The sequence below is a fragment of the Peromyscus californicus genome, unplaced genomic scaffold (genome assembly GCF_007827085.1).
Source record: "Peromyscus californicus insignis strain IS unplaced genomic scaffold, ASM782708v3 Scaffold_9__1_contigs__length_137607984, whole genome shotgun sequence".
Taxonomy (NCBI): domain Eukaryota; kingdom Metazoa; phylum Chordata; class Mammalia; order Rodentia; family Cricetidae; genus Peromyscus; species Peromyscus californicus.
In genome coordinates this window covers 118,699,435-118,721,216 of record NW_026294617.1, presented here as the reverse complement: position 1 = coordinate 118,721,216, position 21,782 = coordinate 118,699,435, and the positions used below count along the sequence as shown (strand labels likewise).

General features: G+C 41.3%; 1 protein-coding gene across 3 annotated transcripts in view; it reads right to left on the bottom strand.

The window, feature by feature from the left end:
* Positions 1-21,782, bottom strand: part of Unc5c (unc-5 netrin receptor C) — a 357,131-nt gene that overhangs the window by 8,821 nt on the left and 326,528 nt on the right. For all 3 annotated transcript variants that reach the window (XM_052732282.1, XM_052732283.1, XM_052732284.1), the window contains 2 exons: positions 8,976-9,125; positions 7,696-7,860 (listed from right to left, as the gene is read on the bottom strand). In XM_052732282.1, the coding sequence (XP_052588242.1) occupies positions 7,696-7,860; positions 8,976-9,125 (315 nt within the window). The remainder of the gene's footprint in view (positions 1-7,695; positions 7,861-8,975; positions 9,126-21,782) is intronic.

Genomic DNA, 21,782 nt, shown 5'->3' with positions numbered 1-21,782 from the left:
TCTGTATTAGCTCTGGCTCCATGGCTAGACTGTGGGCTGCAACTCAAAAGTATCCAACAGGATTAGAAAGCTCTGATGAGACTCGCAACCTACAATTCTTTCCCCTCAGGCACAGAGGCCTGCCAAAGATCATGAGTTCATAACCTCTAGGGTCACAGGGCTTCAAAAAGGCAAGCAGAGAGTCATTGGGGGGCATGTAGCAATGCTTATCAGTGGATTCTTGTTTGAGATGTTAGAATTCAAGTGTTGCAACCCTTCTATTGGGCACAGCAGTATGCATGGGTGTGTTGGTGTGTGGGAGCAGAGAGGAGTCCCACACTGTTGCCCCCCCCCCCCCGCCCAGTTTAGAGACTTCACCCAGGTTCAAGTCCTCTTACTCGCTTATGGAAAATTACAGTCACGATTACTCTTTAGGCCTGGAAGGGAAACCTACAACTCCTCAAGTACATCCCCACCTGATTGCCCTTAGATGGCAGGGGAGGTTAAAGTCTGTACAGGGAGGAATTGGCTTGTGCAGCACTGACTCTTGTCCCCAAAGAGTCTCCTTATCATCATTGGCCACAGTAACTTCCTACTGTTTGCCTGTTTCCCACTGCACACTCCTGTCAGACTGTCCTCCTACAGAGCTCACTCATGTGTGCTACTCTCCCCCGCCCCTCTCTCTTCCTATTCCTTCATTGAGGGAAGGGTTTAATGTCCTTCCTCTCACATGAAGTTCCAACCTTCAAATATTGCACCTGTGTGTGTGTGTGTGTGTGTGTGTGTGTGTGTGTGTGTGTGTGTGTGTACTCATGGGTGTACGTGCATGTGTGTGGCTTTATGTAGAGGCCAGAGGACAACTGTGGGTGTCATTCCTCGGGTACTGTCTTTAGATTTTGAGACAGGATTTCTCATTAGTGCAGATCTCCTCAACAAGGCTCGGCTGCCTGTCTACAGAGCATAGGGAGCCCAGGGTTCTCTGTCTCTTCCCCTCCGCAGTGCTGGGATTATTGATGCATGGTGTACCACGTCTGGATTTTTTTTTTTAACATGAGTTCTATCAATCAAAATCAGATCCTTGCACTTCATCAACTGAGCCATCTCCCCAATCCTAATATTTTAACACGTGTTTAACTGTCAATGTCTAATGGTCTCCCTTCATACAAGCATAGAGGGTGAAGTGATCGTATCTCACCACTCTTTTTTAACCCCCACTTTTTCCAATCTCCAGTTCTCATTATTCCACTTTCAGGTCAGTGTTTTGTTGTTGTTCTTTGTTTGAGAGAGAGAAAGTAGAACACACACACACACACACACACACACACACACACACACACACACGGAGATTTGCTCTTCTGTGCTTGGCTCATTTTACTTAATGACCTCCATCCAGTTCTAGCCATTTCACAGCAAATTACAGGATCCCATTATTCTTTATGACTGAGTAATACTCCATTGTTATACATAAGATATTTATTTTGTTGAGGGTTTGCTTGGGCTGAATCTGTGACTTAACTATTATGAATTGTGCTGCATACACAAAGGTATATAGCCATGTTTGATTGGGCATACTGGTTTAATTTCCTCTGGTTGTATACTTAGAAGCAGTACAGCTGGATCGTACAGTGGACCGTTTTTTTTTACTATTTTCAGGCACCTTTATAATGACTGCACTAATTTACATTCCCATCAACAGCGTGAGAGTCCCTTTTCACCACATGCTCATTAGCATTTACTGTTTGTCACTTTGATCATAGCCCTCCTAACTGGGGTGAGTGACATCACACAGTGGTCTTGATTTGTATTCCTTGGTGGCCAACTTAGCACTTTTTTGGCTTGTTTGTTGGCTGTTCGTATTCTTCTGAGAAGTGTCTTTGTCAGAATTTTCTCATTTTAAAACTTAGAATAATTTCTTTAGTTCCTGATATTTTCCAGACAAGAACCTGTCAGGTTTAAAGCTAGCATGTGTTTTCTCCCATTCTGTAGCCAACCCTTCATCTGTGGAATATTTCCTTTGCTGTGCAAAAGCTTTGTAATTGGAGGTGATCCTGGCTGTCCATTTTTGCTCTATTTCCTGTGCTTTTGGCCTTCTACCCAGAAAATCATCACCTTTACCAAGGTTTTGACATGTTTTCACTGTGTTTTCTTCCAGTAGTTTCAAGGTTTCAGGTTTAAATGCTTAGGTTTTGATCCAGTTTGTTTTGTTTTTTGTATAGGATGAGGAGGATTATGTCTCAGTCTTCTTCACGTGTTGAGTTTACCCAACATCATTTATTGAGAGGCTGTTATCATTCCAATGTGCATCTTTGGTGCCTCTGTTAAGAAGTATCTGGGTGTAAATGCATGGATTTGTTTCTAGGATGCAATATGTTTGATTGGTTTATGTGTCTGTTTGTATGCTGATATTGTATTGTTTGGGCTTCTATGACTTCTATGACATAAATCAGGTATTGTGATGCCCCCAGATTTTCTATTTTCACTCAGGACTGCTTTAGGTACTCTAAAAATTTATTTATTTTTAATCCTTATGAATTTCAGGGTTGTGTTGGACCTGAAGGCTACTTTGGGTAGCATAGCCATTTTAAGAACATTATTTTTTTCTAATCCATGGACATGAGAGTTTTGTCTGTCTTATATATGTGTTATTCAGTATCTTTCATGAGGACTTTGTACTTTTCAATGTAGAGGGTATTACTGCCTCCATTAAGTTTATTCCAAGGTATTTTTTTCCTTCTGTGGTGACTATAAACCAGATTGTAGTCATGATTTCTCTCTGCAATTCTTCATTAATGTATAGATAAGCTATTGATTTTTGTAAGTTCTGTATCTGACTACTGAAATTATCAATTATAATACTCTCTGGAGTCTGTTTTTCTGTGGATAAAATCATACCATGAACATAAGGGAGACATTAAAATTTCCTTTCCTATTTGTTTGCCTTTTCCTTTTTTTCTCTTGCCGAATTGCTCTGGATAAAACTTCTTGAATTATGCTAGGTCAGAAATGTAAGGAAGCAGATGCCTTCAGTTTTTCCCTACTCAGTATGATACAGTTCTGGGTTTACGATATATTCTTTTGTGCTCAAGTATGCTCCTTCTATATATATAATCTGTTCAAGGGTTTTTTAACATGTAGAGTTGTTGAATTGTGTTATGCCTTCCTATATCTGAGATGTTTATATAATTTATATCCTTCATTCTATCTGTATGATACATGGTATGTAGTTTGCAAGTATTAAGCCATCCTTTAGTTTTTGAGATAAATCCTCTTGATCAGAATTTTGTTGACAATTTTTGTGTCATCTTTGTCCTAGGTATTGGTCCATAGCTATGTGTATGTCTGATTGCCTTAAATGGCAATGCTGGTGTCATAGAATCAGCTTAGAAAACTGCCTTTTACTGAAAACTGTGGAATAGTTTGAGAAGAATTGGTGTTAGTTTTTCTTTAAAAGTTTACTCACTAATTTTGATTAAACAGTGAAGGATATGTACACCCTCTGCCTAGAGTAGCATGGAGCCCTAGAGGTGAAGGTAGAAACTGAGCTCTAATTTTTCTTGGAGCAGGGGACCCCCTACAATTCTGCTTTCCTCACTTCACAATCTGACCCCTACCTTTTCAGGGTGCCATCTTGGTGATACTTGATGGGATTCAGTGGCTGCAGACTGTCCTGCTTCCTGTACCTACTGCCACTTCTAGGAGCAGCCCTTTGACAGATCACGTGTGCTTTCCTTTAATCCCTTAGGGAAATGTCTCAGAATCTGGCCTAAAGGGCCTGTGCTGCAACACTCCTTCTCATGTGTACCGAAGGCTCCCTACCTGGAGGCCTTCAGTGTTCTTCAGGTTCAGCCTTATGCAAACTGGATAGACGGCAACTTCCTTCAGTCAGTTAAACTTCTTGGCAGGCAGAGTATGTTATTTGTTGTTTATTAACAGGTTCCCCTATGGTACTCACCTCACACTCAATTACTGTTTGCTGAAGTGGGAGGAGGTACTTTTTGCTAGGGTAGGGGGACAACGAAGCCTATTCCTGAGCTCCACCTGCAGATTAGTGTGTTGTGCTTCCTTCCACCTAAATATGAGTGAAGGCTTGATTCTCCTCATGGGTAAACCTTGAAGGTAAAGAAAGGCCAGCTTAAAGTAGGCATGGATCTCAGGAAGATCTCACACACTCAGCTTATTTTGTTGAGTAAGGAGTCAGCACTATTTTATATGGACATTGTCCTAAGTCCTAATCTGTCTACTCTGCCTGTGTCTTTCTGTGTCTATGAAACAAGCTCTGTAATACTCTTATACTGACAGTATACTTTTATAATACCTTTAAGGGAATCAGAAAAATATATGTATGCATTTATGTTTAAATTTCATGCAGTAATTTCAGCTGCCGTTAACTTTTCCTTTACTTCCAGGTAAAAGTAGAGATTACTCTCACAGAACGTTTATTACAATAATCTTTTATGATATTGGTACCATCTGCTTTTGATGTTATAATTCTCTTAGTTAAACATATGATTTTTCAGCATTACCCAAACATCTGTTCTGGGTGATCACACACATTCCATGCACCACACATGTGCTCTACTACTGGAGTACATCTCCAGCCACACCTTTAGGTGGATGATACTTTTCTTCATATAGACCATGGTAACCACAAAACCCCTTTACATCTTAAGATTTATTATTTATTTCTATTTAATGCATATGATGTTTTGCCTGCATGTGTGTATGTGTACCATTTTGTACATGGTGCCCCGGAGTATAGAAAAGAACATTAGATTTCCTGGAGTTGGAGTTACAGAGGTTGTGAACTGCAGTGTGGGTACTGGAATTACATGCAGGAGTTCTGTAAGAGCAGCTTAACCAGTGAACCATCTCTGCAATCTGAGGTGTATCGTGTATTTTGAGAAAGGGGCATCTAATGCTTAGGTATCCCACAGATTGGGGAGGCAATGCTTACTAAAGCCAGTTATTCCATTAATAAGAATGGTGGATGTGATTATGTGTCATGGAGCAAGTTCTGTTTATGACACTTCTTAAATTCATATATTGAATTTTCTCAACAGCACAAACAAATAATGGTATGCCAGGTTAAGCATAAGGAAATGATAAAGGGGAAGATAATTGGGTACATTCCTACTGAACTGTCCACTTGGGAATTCATTGTGATAGGCCTTGGTGTAAAACTAAAACGACATCAAAGTCTAAAACAAAATCCAAGTGTTTCTTCCTTCTTTGTAGCATATTTTCACTTTGGACAACATTGTCACCCCATCCCTATCTAAAGAAAGAAAAAGTGAAGTGTCTTTCATCATTATTTTCATCTTGACATTCATTCACACCAATATTTTAGGCTTCTAGGCATTTTCCTTCTTAAACTTCCTCTCTACAGTTAGAAGCTTTTGAGGACCATCTGGTAAAGGAAACATAGAAGAACAGGTGGTGATTCCTGAGTAAACCATGGTGCGTGCCCTGTACAGCCTGGTCTCTGTGGTGGGCAAAAGGTTCTATTCCAGGTTCAAGAGGCCCAGAGTTGCATGATTTTATAAATGATTGCTGGTAAATAACCTTCATTAGTCGATGGCTAGTGGGAAAAGGCAGTATATTCTTAAGAGGACAGATCACTCTAGGGGGATATGATACTGGAAATAGAACCCCTTCAAACCTGTTAACTTGCCTTGTGATGGAAGGAGCAAGGCTCAGAAGAAAGTAGCCGTAAATGAAGCCTTTTCTCTATTTTTTACACTTGTGAATCATACTGGACCACTTCTCAGTTTCTGATGAGGACTTGGATCACTGGACTCCGCAGAGCCCATTATTCATCCATATAGAGCCTCTCATTGCTCCAGCATCAGTACCAGATCCCTACTCCCTCCTCCAAAACCCAAACTGCATTCAAATGCAAACCACAGTGGTGGAACTCAGTGACCTGGAAGTACAAGCAGTAGAGTGCCCTTAATCCCCAAACTCCAGATGTCTGGTCACTTCTTCCATATCCTCAGTACCTTTGCTTGTCTGTCACGCACGGGCAAATGCCTGGCGCGTGACTACAGGGCTGGCCTCTGAGCTGTCTGCCAAGTTGCAAAAGCAATAATCTTTTCTGTGTTGGCACCAGAAAGAAGTCCTTAAGTTGTGATCACACTTTGCAAAACTGCCCTTTCTGTGTGAGGAGCTAGCAGGCTTGGTGGGGGAGAACTCAGAGCAGCTCTCATTTCTTTGTGGCTGCATCTGATCCACCTTTTCAGTGCACAGCAAATGTTCATGCTGAACAGAAAGCATGCATCAAAGGGCCAGACTCCTCACCCCCCTCCAAAATTCCGAAGCCTTTGTTGTCACTTGAGCTGGGTGGTTATTGAACTTTGCAGACCTGCTGGGCCAGGAAAGTGAAAACACCCTCCGAAGCCAGCAGGGGTGGTGCTGTGTGCCTGGGAGATAGGGCTGTGCATCCAAAGGCCCGGCGGTTGCCATGGCACCCTGACACAGAGATCATTCCTTATGAATGTCACTGAGGTCTGTGACTAAAGTTGTTTATGAGTCAAAAGTCTCATGAAACTACAGGAGGAGAGGATGACTGCACCTCACAGGCTGTGGGAAAGAAGATTGGAGCTTCAATGAGCTCACATGCTTTCCCCCCCACCCCCGTCTCGTTTGCTAAGGAAGATCATCTTTAAATAGGACATGTGGCGCAAGACAGACTGAACAGACTGACATTGCAGTCATCACTATGCACAAGACAAAAAAGTATTTTAAATCATACACTGCCGGCTGTAGTTTTCCTGGGCTTTGTGGCTCAGGCAGCAGCATGGAGCTGAGCTCCAAGGGGCCACGAGGGGCAGCTTTCTGACCATTTGGCTTATTCTTCGTCCTTTGTTCCTCCAATATGAAGGCTTACCGCTTTTCAAACCATAGTCTTTGCATCCAAGGGGACAGATAAGGTCATGGGTACCTCCTCTTTCCTTACAGAGAGGTTTGAAATAACAGCAACTATTGTTACTGCTGGAATATGAATGTATAAAAATGCCCAGCTGAGTGTGTGAAAATCATAGCAGAGAAAGGCAAAAGTGACAGCTATGAAGGGTGTGGATTTTCATCTATTCCTGGAGTATCTCCTCCACCCTGAGAAAGGACATAGCCTCTGATATTTGGAGATGGAGGGGAGAGAAAGAAAGGAGGAGACCAGAAGCTTTCTCCTTTCAATGTGGAGAAAATTGGAGCAGCAGGCACCCCTTTCCTTCATACCACTCAGTAGCACACGGCTATGACAAAATGACAGAAGTCCCTTTGAGAGAAAGGCAGAGAGAGCAGTTGAAAGATGCTGGTGGAAAGTGTCATGTGCACGCCACTAAAATCTGCATTTGAAGTCCAGATCTCATTGTGTTTATCTCTTAGTGTTTTAAAAGTTGGTCTTACTAGTGGCCATGGCTGGCCTGCAGCTCACGATTTAGGCCAAGCTGGTTTGCAGTAAATCTCAGGAGTGTTGGGGATTATAGGAATTTACTGTCATGTCTTGTTCTCAGACCTCTTTTTGTAAGTTACGCTATGAATCTTAAAAGGGTGGTGTAGGAAAACAGTGTTTTGGAAAATGATTCCTCTTCCAGTTGCATTGAACACATAGGAACCAGCTTGGGAAGTCCTCCATGTCACCTCCACAGGGAAAGCTTTTGCCTGTCCCTAGCCATTCTTTTCCCTGAAACCCTCTCCAAGATCCTTAGCATGTCTTACCTCTGACACAGTGCAGTTGAGCTGGAAGATCTGGCCTTCTCCTTCTACTTGTCGCACACAGAGCTTGCAAACCAGTTCCACAGTGTTTAGGCTGAGTCTTTCCAGGGTGAAGGTGCAGTGGAGGTTTCTCTGAGAGCCACTCCAGATATGGTAAAATGGAATTTCCTGGAAGATACGGGGGGGGGGTGACCACAAGCAAATGCTGGAAGTACCCATCAAACGCTGCCTCTTCTCAGGATTCACCTCTTCCAGGCTCATGATTGCCCTACATGCAAACATGGCCTCACCTCTCTTCACACAGGAAAGCAGAGGTGCAGAGAGGCTAAACAACAGCCAGTGTTGAACAGTGAGGAAGTGTGTGTGTGTTGAGCCTGGAACCCATGGAGTCAAGCTCTAGAATCAATAACAAACCAGGCTACCTGCCTCTCATTTAGAAAAACAGTCATTGTAGATAAGATTTTTTAAAAAGCCTAGAAAGTTCCTAAATTTTTAAAAAGCTTAGAAAGTTCCTAAAATAAATGCTTCAAACTCCATTTCTCATTAAAAGGAATCCCTGGTGTGACATGTTGGAGAATAGCAAAGCTAGCCACAGGATGCAGTGCTGATTCCACATCTTTTCATGCCTCTAGCCTCCCTTTGCCCAGGGCAGGGGCAGCTAAAGCTTGCTCCAGTTGGAAGTCAGTCACCACAAAAAAGTCCTTGGCCTAAAAAACACCAAGCCGATACCAGATACTCATCTGTAACCATCTAAACTACTGTACAGAGCAAATCCTATACTCGTCGCAATTAAGCCAAGGAAAGGATTCATTAAAGAACACAGTGTAGGCTGAGGTTCTGGTGTAAATCCAGAACCAATGAGTGACAACATGCCATTTCACTGACATACTGTCACTCTCCAAACTCTGGCTCCTTCAATGTTCTGGTGATGCGCTAGCTAGCAATATGGAAGGAAGCCTAATACATGTCAGATAGGGTAACAGTGTCCCGTTTCCTCCTATGGATGAATTTGAGGATGTTCCTATTAATGCAGTGAATGTGTACATTGAAAACAAACTTACTAAAAACTAAAATAACAGTTCACTTACTTTAAAAAGAATACTTTGAAAACCGTTCCTTTAAATGTGCTTATTGGGCATTTTTCAAGAATGCTGGCCCTATATTGTTTTGGAAAAATAAGCGTTGGTATGGAAGTAATTCCAAGAAATATCTTATGACTATAAAATCTCAATAATTTGTCTTGAATCTGTATCCACGCAGTTGGTGTCTCTTGGTAGACTCACTTGATACTTTGCCAGCAATTTGCTCTTCCAGAGGGAATGGGCAATGTCATGAATCGACAGGCGCAGGTTGTGGATGCTGCCTTTAAAATGAAGAGCCTTCGGTTCTTCCAGGAGTTGTCCTCCCATCTGTCTCTCCAGCTGTAGAACTTCCTAAAACACATTCCAAACCAAGGCACATTATTTTTTTTTTTGTTTTGTTTTTTTTTTTTTTTGGTTTTTCGAGACAGGGTTTCTCTGTGTAGCTTTGCGCCTTTCCTGGGACTCACTTGGTAGCCCAGGCTGGCCTCGAACTCACAGAGATCCGCCTGGCTCTGCCTCCCGAGTGCTGGGATTAAAGGCGTGCGCCACCACCGCCCGGCTTCAAGGCACATTATTGATGGACCTGCCCAATTGCCATCAGTCCTCTCATCAAGTAAATACGTTTCTTCACTATATTTGTTGGATAGAGTACTGTGCTTAAGCAATGCTGTGAATACAACTCCTGTGGATTTGAGACCCTTACCATGATGCCATGACCATCTTGCATAGGAACAGGCCCCATTGACCAGTAGCCTGTGGAATCTGTATCACACTGTCTGGGAGAAAACTAAGCAGGGTTTTATTTGTTTGTTCGTTTGTAGCCGGCAAGTGGCACTAAAACATGGGTCAAGAGTTTCCACCTAAAACCTGAGAAAGCTTAACAAAACAAAACAAAACAAACAAACAAACAACAACAACAACAACAAAACCATTCTAAAACGGAGCTAAAAACAGCTGCCTAGTTGTGTCTCTCAGGCCAGCCGCAGTCTGCAGGCTTGAGCTACTCTATGGTGGGTTCGTGGCATGAGGGCTTGACCTGCAGCATGGAGAGAATGAGGCATCTCCAAGCCTCACATTATGCTGCATGGTGGATTTAGCCTTTGCGATTACAGGGGAAAAAAAAGAGGTTTCTGGGCTACATGCTGCTTGGATAGAAGTATAGACCCACTACCTTCCAGAGTCAGCAGACAGCATGGCTCCCAGAGATGGTGGTGAATCATCTCCACCATGTTGAAAAGCTGAGTTGGGCAGAGTCAGCAGCCAAGGCTGCTGCTTCAGTACTGACCACTGCAGTTTAAAGCAATAGATTCACAGTAAGGCAGATTCAGATGGAATAAGTTGTTAAATGGTTTACAGTGTGTATAAAAATAAGCATAGGCTTGGAAGAGAGAGGAAAAGGGATATAGACAGTTATATAAAGAAATAGAAAGTTTTAAAAAATAAACTCTTTAAAGAAAAAATAAAAGTACTATAAAAAATAAGCCACATAAAGATGGAAATCACACAAAGAGTCTGGATTATACTGTCCTTGGGATTTTTAACTGCAGAGAGACATTTGATTGTAAAAGCTACTGAGTTAAATCAATATGTATATTTTAAAGATATCTTAATTTCAAAATCTATGTCTAAGGATATGTTGCTTTGGAAAAGAGGTTCTGCTTTTGTTTCCACAGAAGATGAGAACCTGTGGATTGCTTCCAGTCTCATATGGCTTGATCAAGGAAGACTCCCTGAGAGGTCTCCAGATCATCCAGCATCCAAAAATCAACTTCAAGGCAACTGGCTCAGAGAATACAGCATCACAGACTACTCCAGTCAGAACTTGACCATAATTCTTAATTTTCTCAGGATCCCCCATTAGATTGCCAATGTCCTCATCCAGCAGGAAGTAGTATGAGAAGCTATGCCCAAATTTCCAAAATATTGTTTATAAATGTTTATTTTTATTCAAAGCAGATTGATTATAAATGCAATCTCTTTCTAAAGAAGAAAAGGGGATAGTATAGATAGGATGAAAGGGTAGATTAAGGAATCTACTTTTAAAGAGCAATAACTTGTATAAAATGTTTTAAATTGCTATAGATTTTAGTTCATTACAAACTTAAAGTTAATTTTAATAAAGTTATACTATATATATTTCTACTCTTGTTTAAGGCATTGTGTTTGTGCAACTCATTTAAAATTTTAATGCATAATTAAGAAATACAGATTAATAATTAGTCATCTATGAGAATCAAACCTGTAGTCATGTTAGTTAAGTTGTCTAGATATACATAGATATATTTCAATTAGGTAGGTAATCTTTAAATAGTTCAAAGACCTACAGAATATGTTATTTGAAATGTTTTAAAAACTTAGACTTTCTGGATAGTGAGACATGTCTGCTCTTGGCAGCATTGATTTACTTCAAAGAGAAAGATGGGCATCGAAGACACTCTATATGGAGTTTATCTTCTTCTTGGCAAAAATAGCCATTTGAGCAAGAAACTGTTCTTTCATGGACTGCTTGAAAAAATGTTGTGTCAACTGGACATGCAGGACCCATGGGAAGGTGATCACTGAACTTTGCAAGGCAAAATGGTCCTTCAGGTTCCTGCTTTGCAAAAGAAACTGCCATACATCCTACAGGACACATAAAAGTGATCGAGAGAGGAGGCCTATGGGCTGAAATGGATGCTCCAACATTGCCAAAGAACTTTGGGTAACTGTCCAGGTAGCCAGCTGTCTCTGTCAGTCTAGATTTTTGGAAGGTACTTACAATGTACTTCCTGTTTACTTAGGAAATATTATATCCTTCTGAGGTCTTTGATGTAGTTGAAGGCTAGATAGTTATAATTATGGTTTTCATTGGTTTTGATAGGAGATAAGGTAGATATGAAACCTTGGAAACACAAATATAGGATAGATAGGATATCTTCTTTGATTTTTGCCAAATACAAATAGACTAAATATTATAACTATAATTCTTGCTTGATAACTGTTTTGTTATATGTGATTTTACTATGCTAAAGTTAAAAACTTCCTTTTTAATTAAACAGAAAAGGGGAAACGCTGTGGGATAATGCTTTTATACACTGGTTTAATGAAATGCTGATTGGCCTGTAGCCAGGCAGGAAGTATAGGCAGCATAAGCAGATGAGAATTCTGGGAAGAGAAAGGCTGAGTGAGGAGATGTAAGCCTGCCGTCCAGGGAGCAGCATGTAATGGCACACAGGTAAAGCCATGGAACACGTGGAAACATATAGATTAACAGAAATGGGCGAATTTAAGTGTAAGAGCTAGTCAGTAGTAAGCCTGAGCTAATGGCCAAGCAGTTTTAATTAATTTTAGCTTCTGAGTGATTATTTCATAAGCAGCTGCAGATGGCAGGGCTGGGCAGGACTGGAGGAAAACTTTAAGTTACAGGCAAGGACAGGAAACTGATATTGAAAATGGGAAGGCATACTAATACAAGAAAAAATGATAGAAATATAGGTAAACAGACAATAAAGGGTTTCACTGAAATTTGAGAAAAAGGGGCTGATAATTAAAAGGCAACTTCCTATGTTATATTTGATAAAGCCAACCACCACCAACAAAAGTGTTAAATGTTTTAGATACTTAGTCCAATCTCTTATGGTTAATTATGTCCTGAAATGAACTGATAAAAATTTTGAGGTCCTTAAGTCACAGTTGCCAAAACATTTGTGTGTGTGTGTGTGTGTGTGTGTGTGTGTGTGTGTGTGTGTGTGTGTGTAGGTGCATGTGTGTGTAGACTAAAGGAAAACCTTGGGTGGCATTCATTTGATATCCACCATTGTTCAGAGACAGAGTCTCTCACTGGCCTGAACCTCTTCAAGTTAGGCTGGCTTGGCCAGGGAACCTCGAATGTTAGCCTTTGTTTCTCCCTAGTATTGGGATTACAAACATGTGCCATCACACCCAACATGTTTTGTCACATAGGTTCTTGGATTTCATGGCCAGAACTTTACCAACTGAGCCTAAAAGAGTATATATATATATATATATATATATATATATATATATATATATATATATATATATATATATATATATATATATATATATGTTTATGAGAAGTTTAGAGAAAAACTTTTGGACTCGGATAGTGAAGAATTTAAATAACAGATTCTGAACTAAATAGTTACCCAGATTAAGGCTTAAAAAAAGAATACATCATCTCTCAAAAATTCTTGGTGAAAAAACCCACCCTATCCTACAATATAAAGTTGTAACAGGAAGACACAATCTATATCCACTTTCATTCCTCAAGCTACTTAATGGGACTTAATGAAGCGTTTTCAACTACAGCTGAAATTATCCAAACAGCAGCACACTATAAGTTATCAATATCAATGCACAAAACAAATCACCCTTGAACTTTACTCCTATTATGCTACCAAAGTTTCGATGATTAAAAAATGGTGGAATTATGACCTTTTAAAAGTGGGGATCCCGGAAAATAATATTCGTAAGCAACGAAAGCAAAATATGGTTGTTTTCTGTGGTTATATTTCAGTAAATAAGATGGATTTCAACAATACAGGCATTCGGAATGTCATCTGCATGCACTGGGGACCAACAGAGGTGTGAAATACAGAGTGATCATGGTGGACAAGCTGGATCCATGTTGCTAGATACTCGGAGATGCATATGCTTTGCATTTGTTGAATGAATGCTGAACCACACTCTGACCATCTATTCACTACTGAGCTCACCAACATCATGGATAAGATGCAAACAGCTCCACGAAACTGCGACTTCCTGAGCTCATAGCTTGCATCACCAATTCCTGAAAGGTCCGTTGGGACACAGGAAACACTAGGACAATGGGGAACGTGGTCTCAGACAGGGAGTCCTCTAATTAGTGTCTAATGGAAGCCATGAGGCAAGACCCCTCTGGCACAGAGAAGTGTGTGGTCCAGCTGTCTAACAGTATTGACCTGCTCTCTTCCATGGCTGGAGATGAGTAGCTATTACTTTTGACAGGAGCTGAGCAGTCAGCTAGCCACCCTGACACAGATGTTGTGTTACTGTGCCTCGAGTCCGTTGTGATTGCCTCAGCAGACCCCCAGAATCCCCTGTAGGACCTATAGACCTGGCCAGCTCACAATCACACATAGCCGCCCTCCCAGCATACCTTCCCTGACACTGCACACCCCATTCTCTGACAAGAATCCTTTGGCAGTCTATGGAATGGGGAAGAGAAGTGAGGGTTAATTGCAGTTGCTTCTGCTTCAACAGGAACACATAATGAGCTTATGTTGATCATGTTCAGTGTCTAGTTAGCATAATAGAGAAAGCTGATGTTCCCAGTGAACCTGGCACCTGACAAATTCTAAAGCTAAAATGATGTTTGTTTATAAGCCATTAGAAGAAAAGAAACATAATTAGAAATCTTTGAGATTACAGTCATGCCAATCAATCAGTTCTAGCTTCTTTCCAGTATGCCCTAATTACCTCATCAAGACATCTAAAGAGCAATCGATAGTAATTATCTGATTACTATAGATCTTCATTACATCCAAATTATCTCCCTGGGATGTCTGAAAGAAGATGCATTGTATTCTGGGAGGTAATTGTACCCAACAATGTAGAATATACGCCCCATCCCTACAATCAACATAGAATGCCAGAAGACAGTACCTTATCATTATCAGTTTTCTTGGCAGGATGGACCACCTAACAAAATCTTAGCTGCCTGTTGGACATGACCTTGAAGTCAAGAAATCTAATGCTACACTTTGAATGCAAAGTCTGCGTTGGAGTCAGTCCAAGAACAAGGCTCAGTATTTTGTTTTTCAGAAGTCATGCTAGGGCATTCTCCCTTGTGAGGAGTGGGTCTGTAGTGGCTTGGGGAAACCTTTTCAAAGAGAAAAAAACAAACAAAGTACCACTTGGTAGAAGTGGAACGAGAGGAATACTCTCTGCATATTATTTTGTTCTCCATCTCTCCATCAACCAGGAGGCTCATAATAAGCTGCTGTGCAGAGCTGGAACATGACTCCTTGTATATTCCTATCAGTAAAACAATAAGGTGTATCATCTACCAATCAAAAACTGTGCATGTTGCATTAATTTCTTTACAAATATAAACCCATATTTGCACATTGCTATACCAATATGCTATAAAAAATAAAGTTACAAGCTGAGATTAACAAACACAGAAGTACTAATATTGTCTTTTGTTGGACAATGAGGCAATGGATCTGGGATATGCAAACCTGATTTCTATCTTAGAGGTAGTTGGTGTGAGCAGCTGCCCTCACACCAAGATCTGGGTGAGGAATTAGCTCAGGAGTAAATATTTCAGTAATAAACATCTTTACTCAAATTTAACACAATTTCCCCAAAAAAACAGTGACTAGATTAGTGGTTCTCACTTGTGGGTCATGACCCCTTGGGGGGGGTCAAACAACCCTTTCACAGGGGTCACCTAAGACCATCAGAAAACACAGATATTTACATTACAATTCACAACAGTAGCAAAATTACAGTTATGAAGTAGCAATGAAAATAATTTTGTAGATGGGGTTACCACAACATGAGGGAACTATATTAAAGGGTTGCATGAGGAAGGTTGAGAACCATTGGACTACTGTTATTATAGTTAGGATAGTCTACTCAAAAACAAACATAAAATACAAGATACAAGAACAACAGCACTGGCTGGGAATGGTGGCACACACCTTTAATCCCAGTATTCTCGGGAGGCAGAAACAGGCAGATCTCTGTGAATTCAAGGCCAGCCTGATCTACCTAGTGAGTTCCAGCATAGCCAGTAAGGACTACCTGGTGAGTTCCAAGACAGATAGAACTATATGGTCAGACCCAAAAGAGAGAGAGGGAGAGGGAGAGAGAGAGAGAGAGAGAGAGAGAGAGAGAGAGAGAGAGAGAGAGAGAGAGAGAGAGAGAGAGACCAAAGCACTAAAGATATTCAAGCACAAATAAAAGATATTTCAATCAATAAGTGAAAGAATTCCTTGACAATAAAAATCATGTAAATTCATCTGTGAGGCAAAATGACTAGCCATGCTCAGTGGATGCCACCTGTAAGTTTTTGTATCAGAAGATTTAAGGGGTCAACCCACAGGACATTCTAAACAGGCTTTGTTTCCATATTGTTAGTGTTCAGTGCTCTGAGATATGTGATCACCATTTCCACTTAAAATTACACTGTGACTTTTGCTTAACAAGCTTGGTTTTCTGGATTTTTTCTGTATGTAATCATCCTGCCTAATATATGTGATATGGATACGAGGATGAAATAAAAATAACAGACACACTCCTCAATGAAACATGACTTTACAGCTAAATGTTTTCCTCTCATGGACTTCTTAGAAACAGTTACTCAGCATCATCAAAATGTGTGAGTTATGTCAGGAAGGGCACGGCTTGGCCCACAGCTTCTGTTCTGCATGGTATTAGAGACAATGTGAACATATAACCAGGCTGAATGAGTTCCACTCAAAAACAATGCCTTGATGGACTTTTTTTTTTTTTTGAGTCACAAAGGTTAGGTTATTTCATACACCTTAATGGAGAATAAGAACCAAATATACTGAAGGTCAAAAGATTTAGGAAGATTTAACAAAATATCGTGACCTTGGAAAGAAATGTCATAATAAACATTAGGATCATCTAGGCTGTTTGTACTTAGAAATATAAAGGTCACCTTTCTTTGTTGAGGTTATCTTTCCTATTAGTGGCCACTTTCACTTCCATGGCAGGTTAGGGTCCTGGGTGAACTTCCTGGATACCCTGATAAATTGTCTCTGCCTGTTACTTTGAAAAGAATCTCAAGAGTGACTCAAGAGTGATTGACAGCAGATCCCTATCTCATCTCTCCATGAGAGCATATATGTCTATACACACACACATGAATCCTAGAGTATTGTGACCAGGAACTGTCCCTGGGATCTGAGCAGTTCCTTGGTGCAGCATCTGCTGCCAGCAGAGATGTGAATGAGGACTGAATTGATTCCAGGAGCCAATGAAAGACTGCAGCTAAGGCAGCAACAGGGGATTCCAGTGTAGAAACAAGCAGCTTGCACAGTAACCAATTAAACCAGGGCATTATCCATGCCGAGCCATTAGCCTGGGCCACTTCAGAGGCCTAATAAATCCAAGCTCTTTTAAAGGCCTGTGTGGAAAAATAAAGCAGCTCTGGTCTGTGCTCACTGCTCTCACAGGCTCCTAGATTGTAAGATCTGTCCACATTGGGCCTGACAGAGGGAGGGAAGTGGAGGCATACCTGGGAACCCATCTCTTATGTTCTTTACCACCAGAAATCCCCACTCTTCAGGATTGTTAAGCCATGCTGGGTTTGCCACCTCTGTGCTCCCTGACCCCCTTTTCTCCTACTGGTCCTTCCAACCACAGGCAAACTTCCCTCTAGGGACAGTCTCACAATTAGGCTTCCTGATTAAACTTCAGTTTCTTATAGTCTACTGATCACTGAAGAGGGGGCAGGAAGGAGATGAAACCACCACTTTGCTTCATTTGTCTAGTTTCATTTTTGGTATTGCTTTTGGACTTAAAAAAAATTCTGTGTACTCTATTCCCAATAGAAACATAGAAACATGAATGGACTCCATCTATTTCTGCCACAGAGCTGGATCATCAGTACCAGGCTCAGTAGCAGGTGGAGGGAGTTACTGTGGAGAAATCAAGGATACACTAAGGTCCTAACAACCAGCCTTGCCCTCCAGAAGTTTGTGCTTGCCCTAGCTTATGGAGCTAGTGCCTCCCCTTTGCTCTGTCCATGGTGCTGACCCAGCACAGGGCAGAGCTAGGGCAGTCTCTCAACTCCAGTATGATAGAACAATCTAGCGGGTGTTCAGCACATCATGCACATTACACCTCAGATCAGCCCTCAGTGATTGTGCTGACTGTTTGTACAAAGAGTCACATCTGTCACATTTAGTGAACACTGCCCTGTTTTTATCCAGTCTTTATTCCTGTGATGAAACCTGCCCTGGTCATTTGGGAATGAGAAGTTTCTCTCTGCTACTGTGGCTATTGCTGCTGCCCCTGTCACAGCAGTGTGCCTGTACTCTACTAAAGCAGAGGCCAAAAAGAGCAGCCGTCCTTCTCTCCTGCTCCCTGCCAGCTTTCCAGCAGGCGACTCTCAGCCTCGTGCCTGCTGTCTCCGCCTTTGGTCTTCAGGCCTTGGGCTGCTGAGCAATGGGCAATGGGGAACAGCTGACTGTCAGCCGGCCTCTGCCACCTGCTCAGGTCAATGTCACCTCATGCTGCTATTTTCCCTTTCTGTGTTCACACTGGGGTGCTCTGCCCTGCCCCCAAGTCTGTCTGCCTGCCTTCATCCTTAATAATAACAAGGCTAGATGCCAGTGACCATGTGCAAACATTCCCCGTCAAGTCCCTTCGTTTCCAGGGCTCTGCCTGCTGTTCCAGCAGCTGCTGCTGCCACAGATGCTTGGTCTGAGCTGCCACTTTCAGCCTGCCCGGTCAAGGAAGTTTGTGATGCTTTCAATGCAATGTGCCAAGGGTTCCCACTCAACAGAGTGGCCATACCACTTGTTTCCCCTTAGTATACTTCTAATGAAAACAGGATCTCTCACATAGTATTATGGAACAGGGACTTTTAGATCACTCTAGTACTTGTGAGTTCATCTTGCATTCACCCTTTAACACGTTAGTATTCCATATGAGCATTCCACAAGCAATTACCACAAATTTAGAACAATACAACCTTACTGTCTTATGCTGTACAGACCAGCAGCCCAAGCCAAGCTTTAATATCTGCAATTAAGATTCATGTAGGCAGGCTTCCCTTCTGGAGATTTGCAGGGAGGGCTCCTTCTCCTTTCCCAGCTTCTCCAGGCTGCTCACCTTGCTTATCTCATGATTCCCTTCCCCTGTCTTCAAATTCAACAATGAAACACCTGTCCCATCTTCCTTCATGGTTATAACACCTACTGACCACAGGTTGGAAAGGTTCTTTAGTTTACAAGCACTTGTCATTATTTTACACCCACCCCATCGAGGAGAAATTTGCAGATCATATCAAAATCTCTATCTATGCTGTGAAAGACATTTACACATGCACATGTTCAGAACAGCAATGTGTACATATCTTCAAAGAAGCATTATTATACTTAGCACAACTTCTTTCCTTCACGATGTCCCCGACAAAGGTAAATTAAACAAGTAGGCTATTAGTATAGTAGTATAGGATAGATCATAGTATAGGATAGGGCTAAGTACACATTTCATGAGAAGATGATAAGCAGAAGACACCATACAAAGATCCCTGTGACCACATCTGACCAGCTACCAAAGAACTGTCCTGAAACTAAACTACACTTATTTAACATCTTTGTTGATTTATCACCTTCCAAATGTGACAATAGTCTCAATACCCATGTAGGGATAATTAATAGTATCTAGTTCTTATTTTGTGACAGATTTAATAACTTTGTCTTTGAATCTTCCAGGGGTCCTAGAGGTAGATACAATCATTGGAACTTTTAGCACATTTTTCTTGGTTTTAGCTAATATATGTGTCATATGCATGGATACATTAATGCCAGAAACCAAGACCATGAGAGTTTAATACCAAAGTCAGGTTAGTTCTGAGGTCATCTGCTGCTTCCCTGTTGTCCATCTGTCCCCATGGGAAGCAGCAGATGGACAACAGTGGGGATGGCAACAGGTGCAAGATGAAAATAGAGCCACCTATCCCCTTTAACAGACTGCCTAGCAAGCACAACCCAGGGGGCATCATATCATTGACAACTGAGATTTATCCAAACCATTTCATTTGCTCTATTTCTCAGTGTTTCATTTCTCTCTCTCTCTCTCTCTCTCTCTCTCTCTCTCTCTCTCTCTCTCTCTCTCTCTTTTGGCTACTGTACTTTCCTGGAGCTTACAGTAGAGTATTTGGGAACTAGACTAATCTAAGGGAAAGTTTTCCCTGTGCCCAGGAACTCCACAGAGAAAACAGATTGGGGTAATGAACATTATTTGGTCTGGATCACAAATGCATCTGTCAGAAACTCAATAAACATCATGCACTATACAGAGTGAATGCAATTAACCCCTTTAAGTTTTAGATTTCTACATTTATTGAGGGACTTTAATATGAAGAGATGTCTCTGATAGTGGAGCAGAAATTATGTATTTCTGCATAGATGTATTTTTCTCTCTGGATGTTTTTAAACTTACTCCAAATATAACCCTGTTCTCTGTTAATTTCTGGTCTATTTATACTAGGATTTAAGTCTTTTCAAATAATGAAAGGAAAATATCATTTTTATTACTTTAATCACCCAAGGAGGAGGAGAGAAAAAGAAACTCACTGCTACTCCAAACACCATCTTTTCAATATGCTTGACCTCTCTATTTGAGTTTATTCCACATTGTTCTCACAGTTTTCAGCATCTTTATCTCTTGGTGTGAACTCAAGCTCAGCTTTGCTCCCACCGGGCCTTCCTGCATGTGCACAGGAAGAAACTGTCCTGAAAAGTGCTGTGGGATGTTCTGTATGGCAAATGTGTTGCTAATTAGTCAATAAATAAAACACTGATTGGCCATTGGCTAGGCAGGAAGTGTAGGCGGGACAAGGAGGAGAATAAAGCTGGGAAGTGGAAGGCTGAGTCAGAGAGACACTGTCAGCCACCACGATGAGAAACAGCATGTGAAGATGCTGGTAAGCCACGAGCCACGTGGCAAGGTATAGATTAATAGAAATGGGTTCATTTAAGCTATAAGAACAGTTAGCAAGAAGCCTGCCACGGCTATACAGTTTGTAAGCAATATAAGTGTCTGTGTTTACTTGGTTGGGTCTGAGTGGCCGTGAGACTGGCGGGTGACAAAGATTTGTCCTGACTGTGGGCCAGGCAGGAAAACTCTAGCTACAGAAAAGCATAGAAAAGATTCCTGCTGTCTTCCATCGGTCTTAACTTCTACCCCAGCAGTCACTGCTGGCATTCTGATTCTACATCAGTGCTTCCAAATTGCTAACTGTAGCTTTTAAGTTTCAGGTGACAATTTTTGCTCCAGGGCTTAACAAAATTCAGGAAATTTGTTATAAAAGCTGCCCAACTCAAAGAGGTAGGCAGAAAGATGAAAGAATGCATTGGAGCATCTTGAGCCTGACTGACAGGGAGGCCTCCTTTTCCTTGTCTAGCCGTACACATAATAATACAACTAGATTTTAGACACTTATCTTTTTTTTTAAATATAGCCATATTTGATTAAAAAATAACAATTAATATTCTTGGTTTGTTCAGGCCACCATCTTTTCTCACAATTCACAAGGACTGTGTAGTGATATAAATTAAGAATGAATACTTCTCTGGACCTCCACCAAAGCCCCATGTTTCTGTTTTTCCACAATTCAGAAAGGCTCCCTACATCGAGCTGTAACTTTATGAAAATGTCAAGCCCTTGTAGACACAATACTGAGCTCCAAGTGTTACTGGTAAAGAGTTAGCTTAAATCATAAGCCAGGAAGCAGATCTTCTTCCTCTCAGGGCCCAGATTTACAGAGAAGAGACTGTATCAAAGACATGGAGGCACAACGGCAGAACTGATGGAGTATCTATGGAGTGGGGAGATCGCTGTTAGGCATGAAGATGGCTTTGATGTGATCAGGAGCTTTGGGGGATATGGAAGAAGCTCCAAATAACTGCCATGTGAAATATGCATCAGGAAGAGATCAATAAAAGGACAAGGGAACAGGGCAGGCACTATTTAGATTAGTCATTTTGGAATTGTAATGGGCCTAATTGGAAATGAGCCTGAACAAAAAGTAGAGAATCTGTCAATTTGTGGGCAGTATTGGCCATGGGAATCAGTGCAGCTGGCTTCAGCTCAATGTGAGAAAGTATGAGATGAATTCTCTTTGGATATGGATAGATGCAGAAGAGGATCATTGGATCAGGAAACCAGGGAAGGTTGAGGAAGATTTTCTAAGAGCAAATGGTGGCTTCACTGTGGACAGAGATGGAAGCTCATGAGGATTTATTCATCACATTGGGA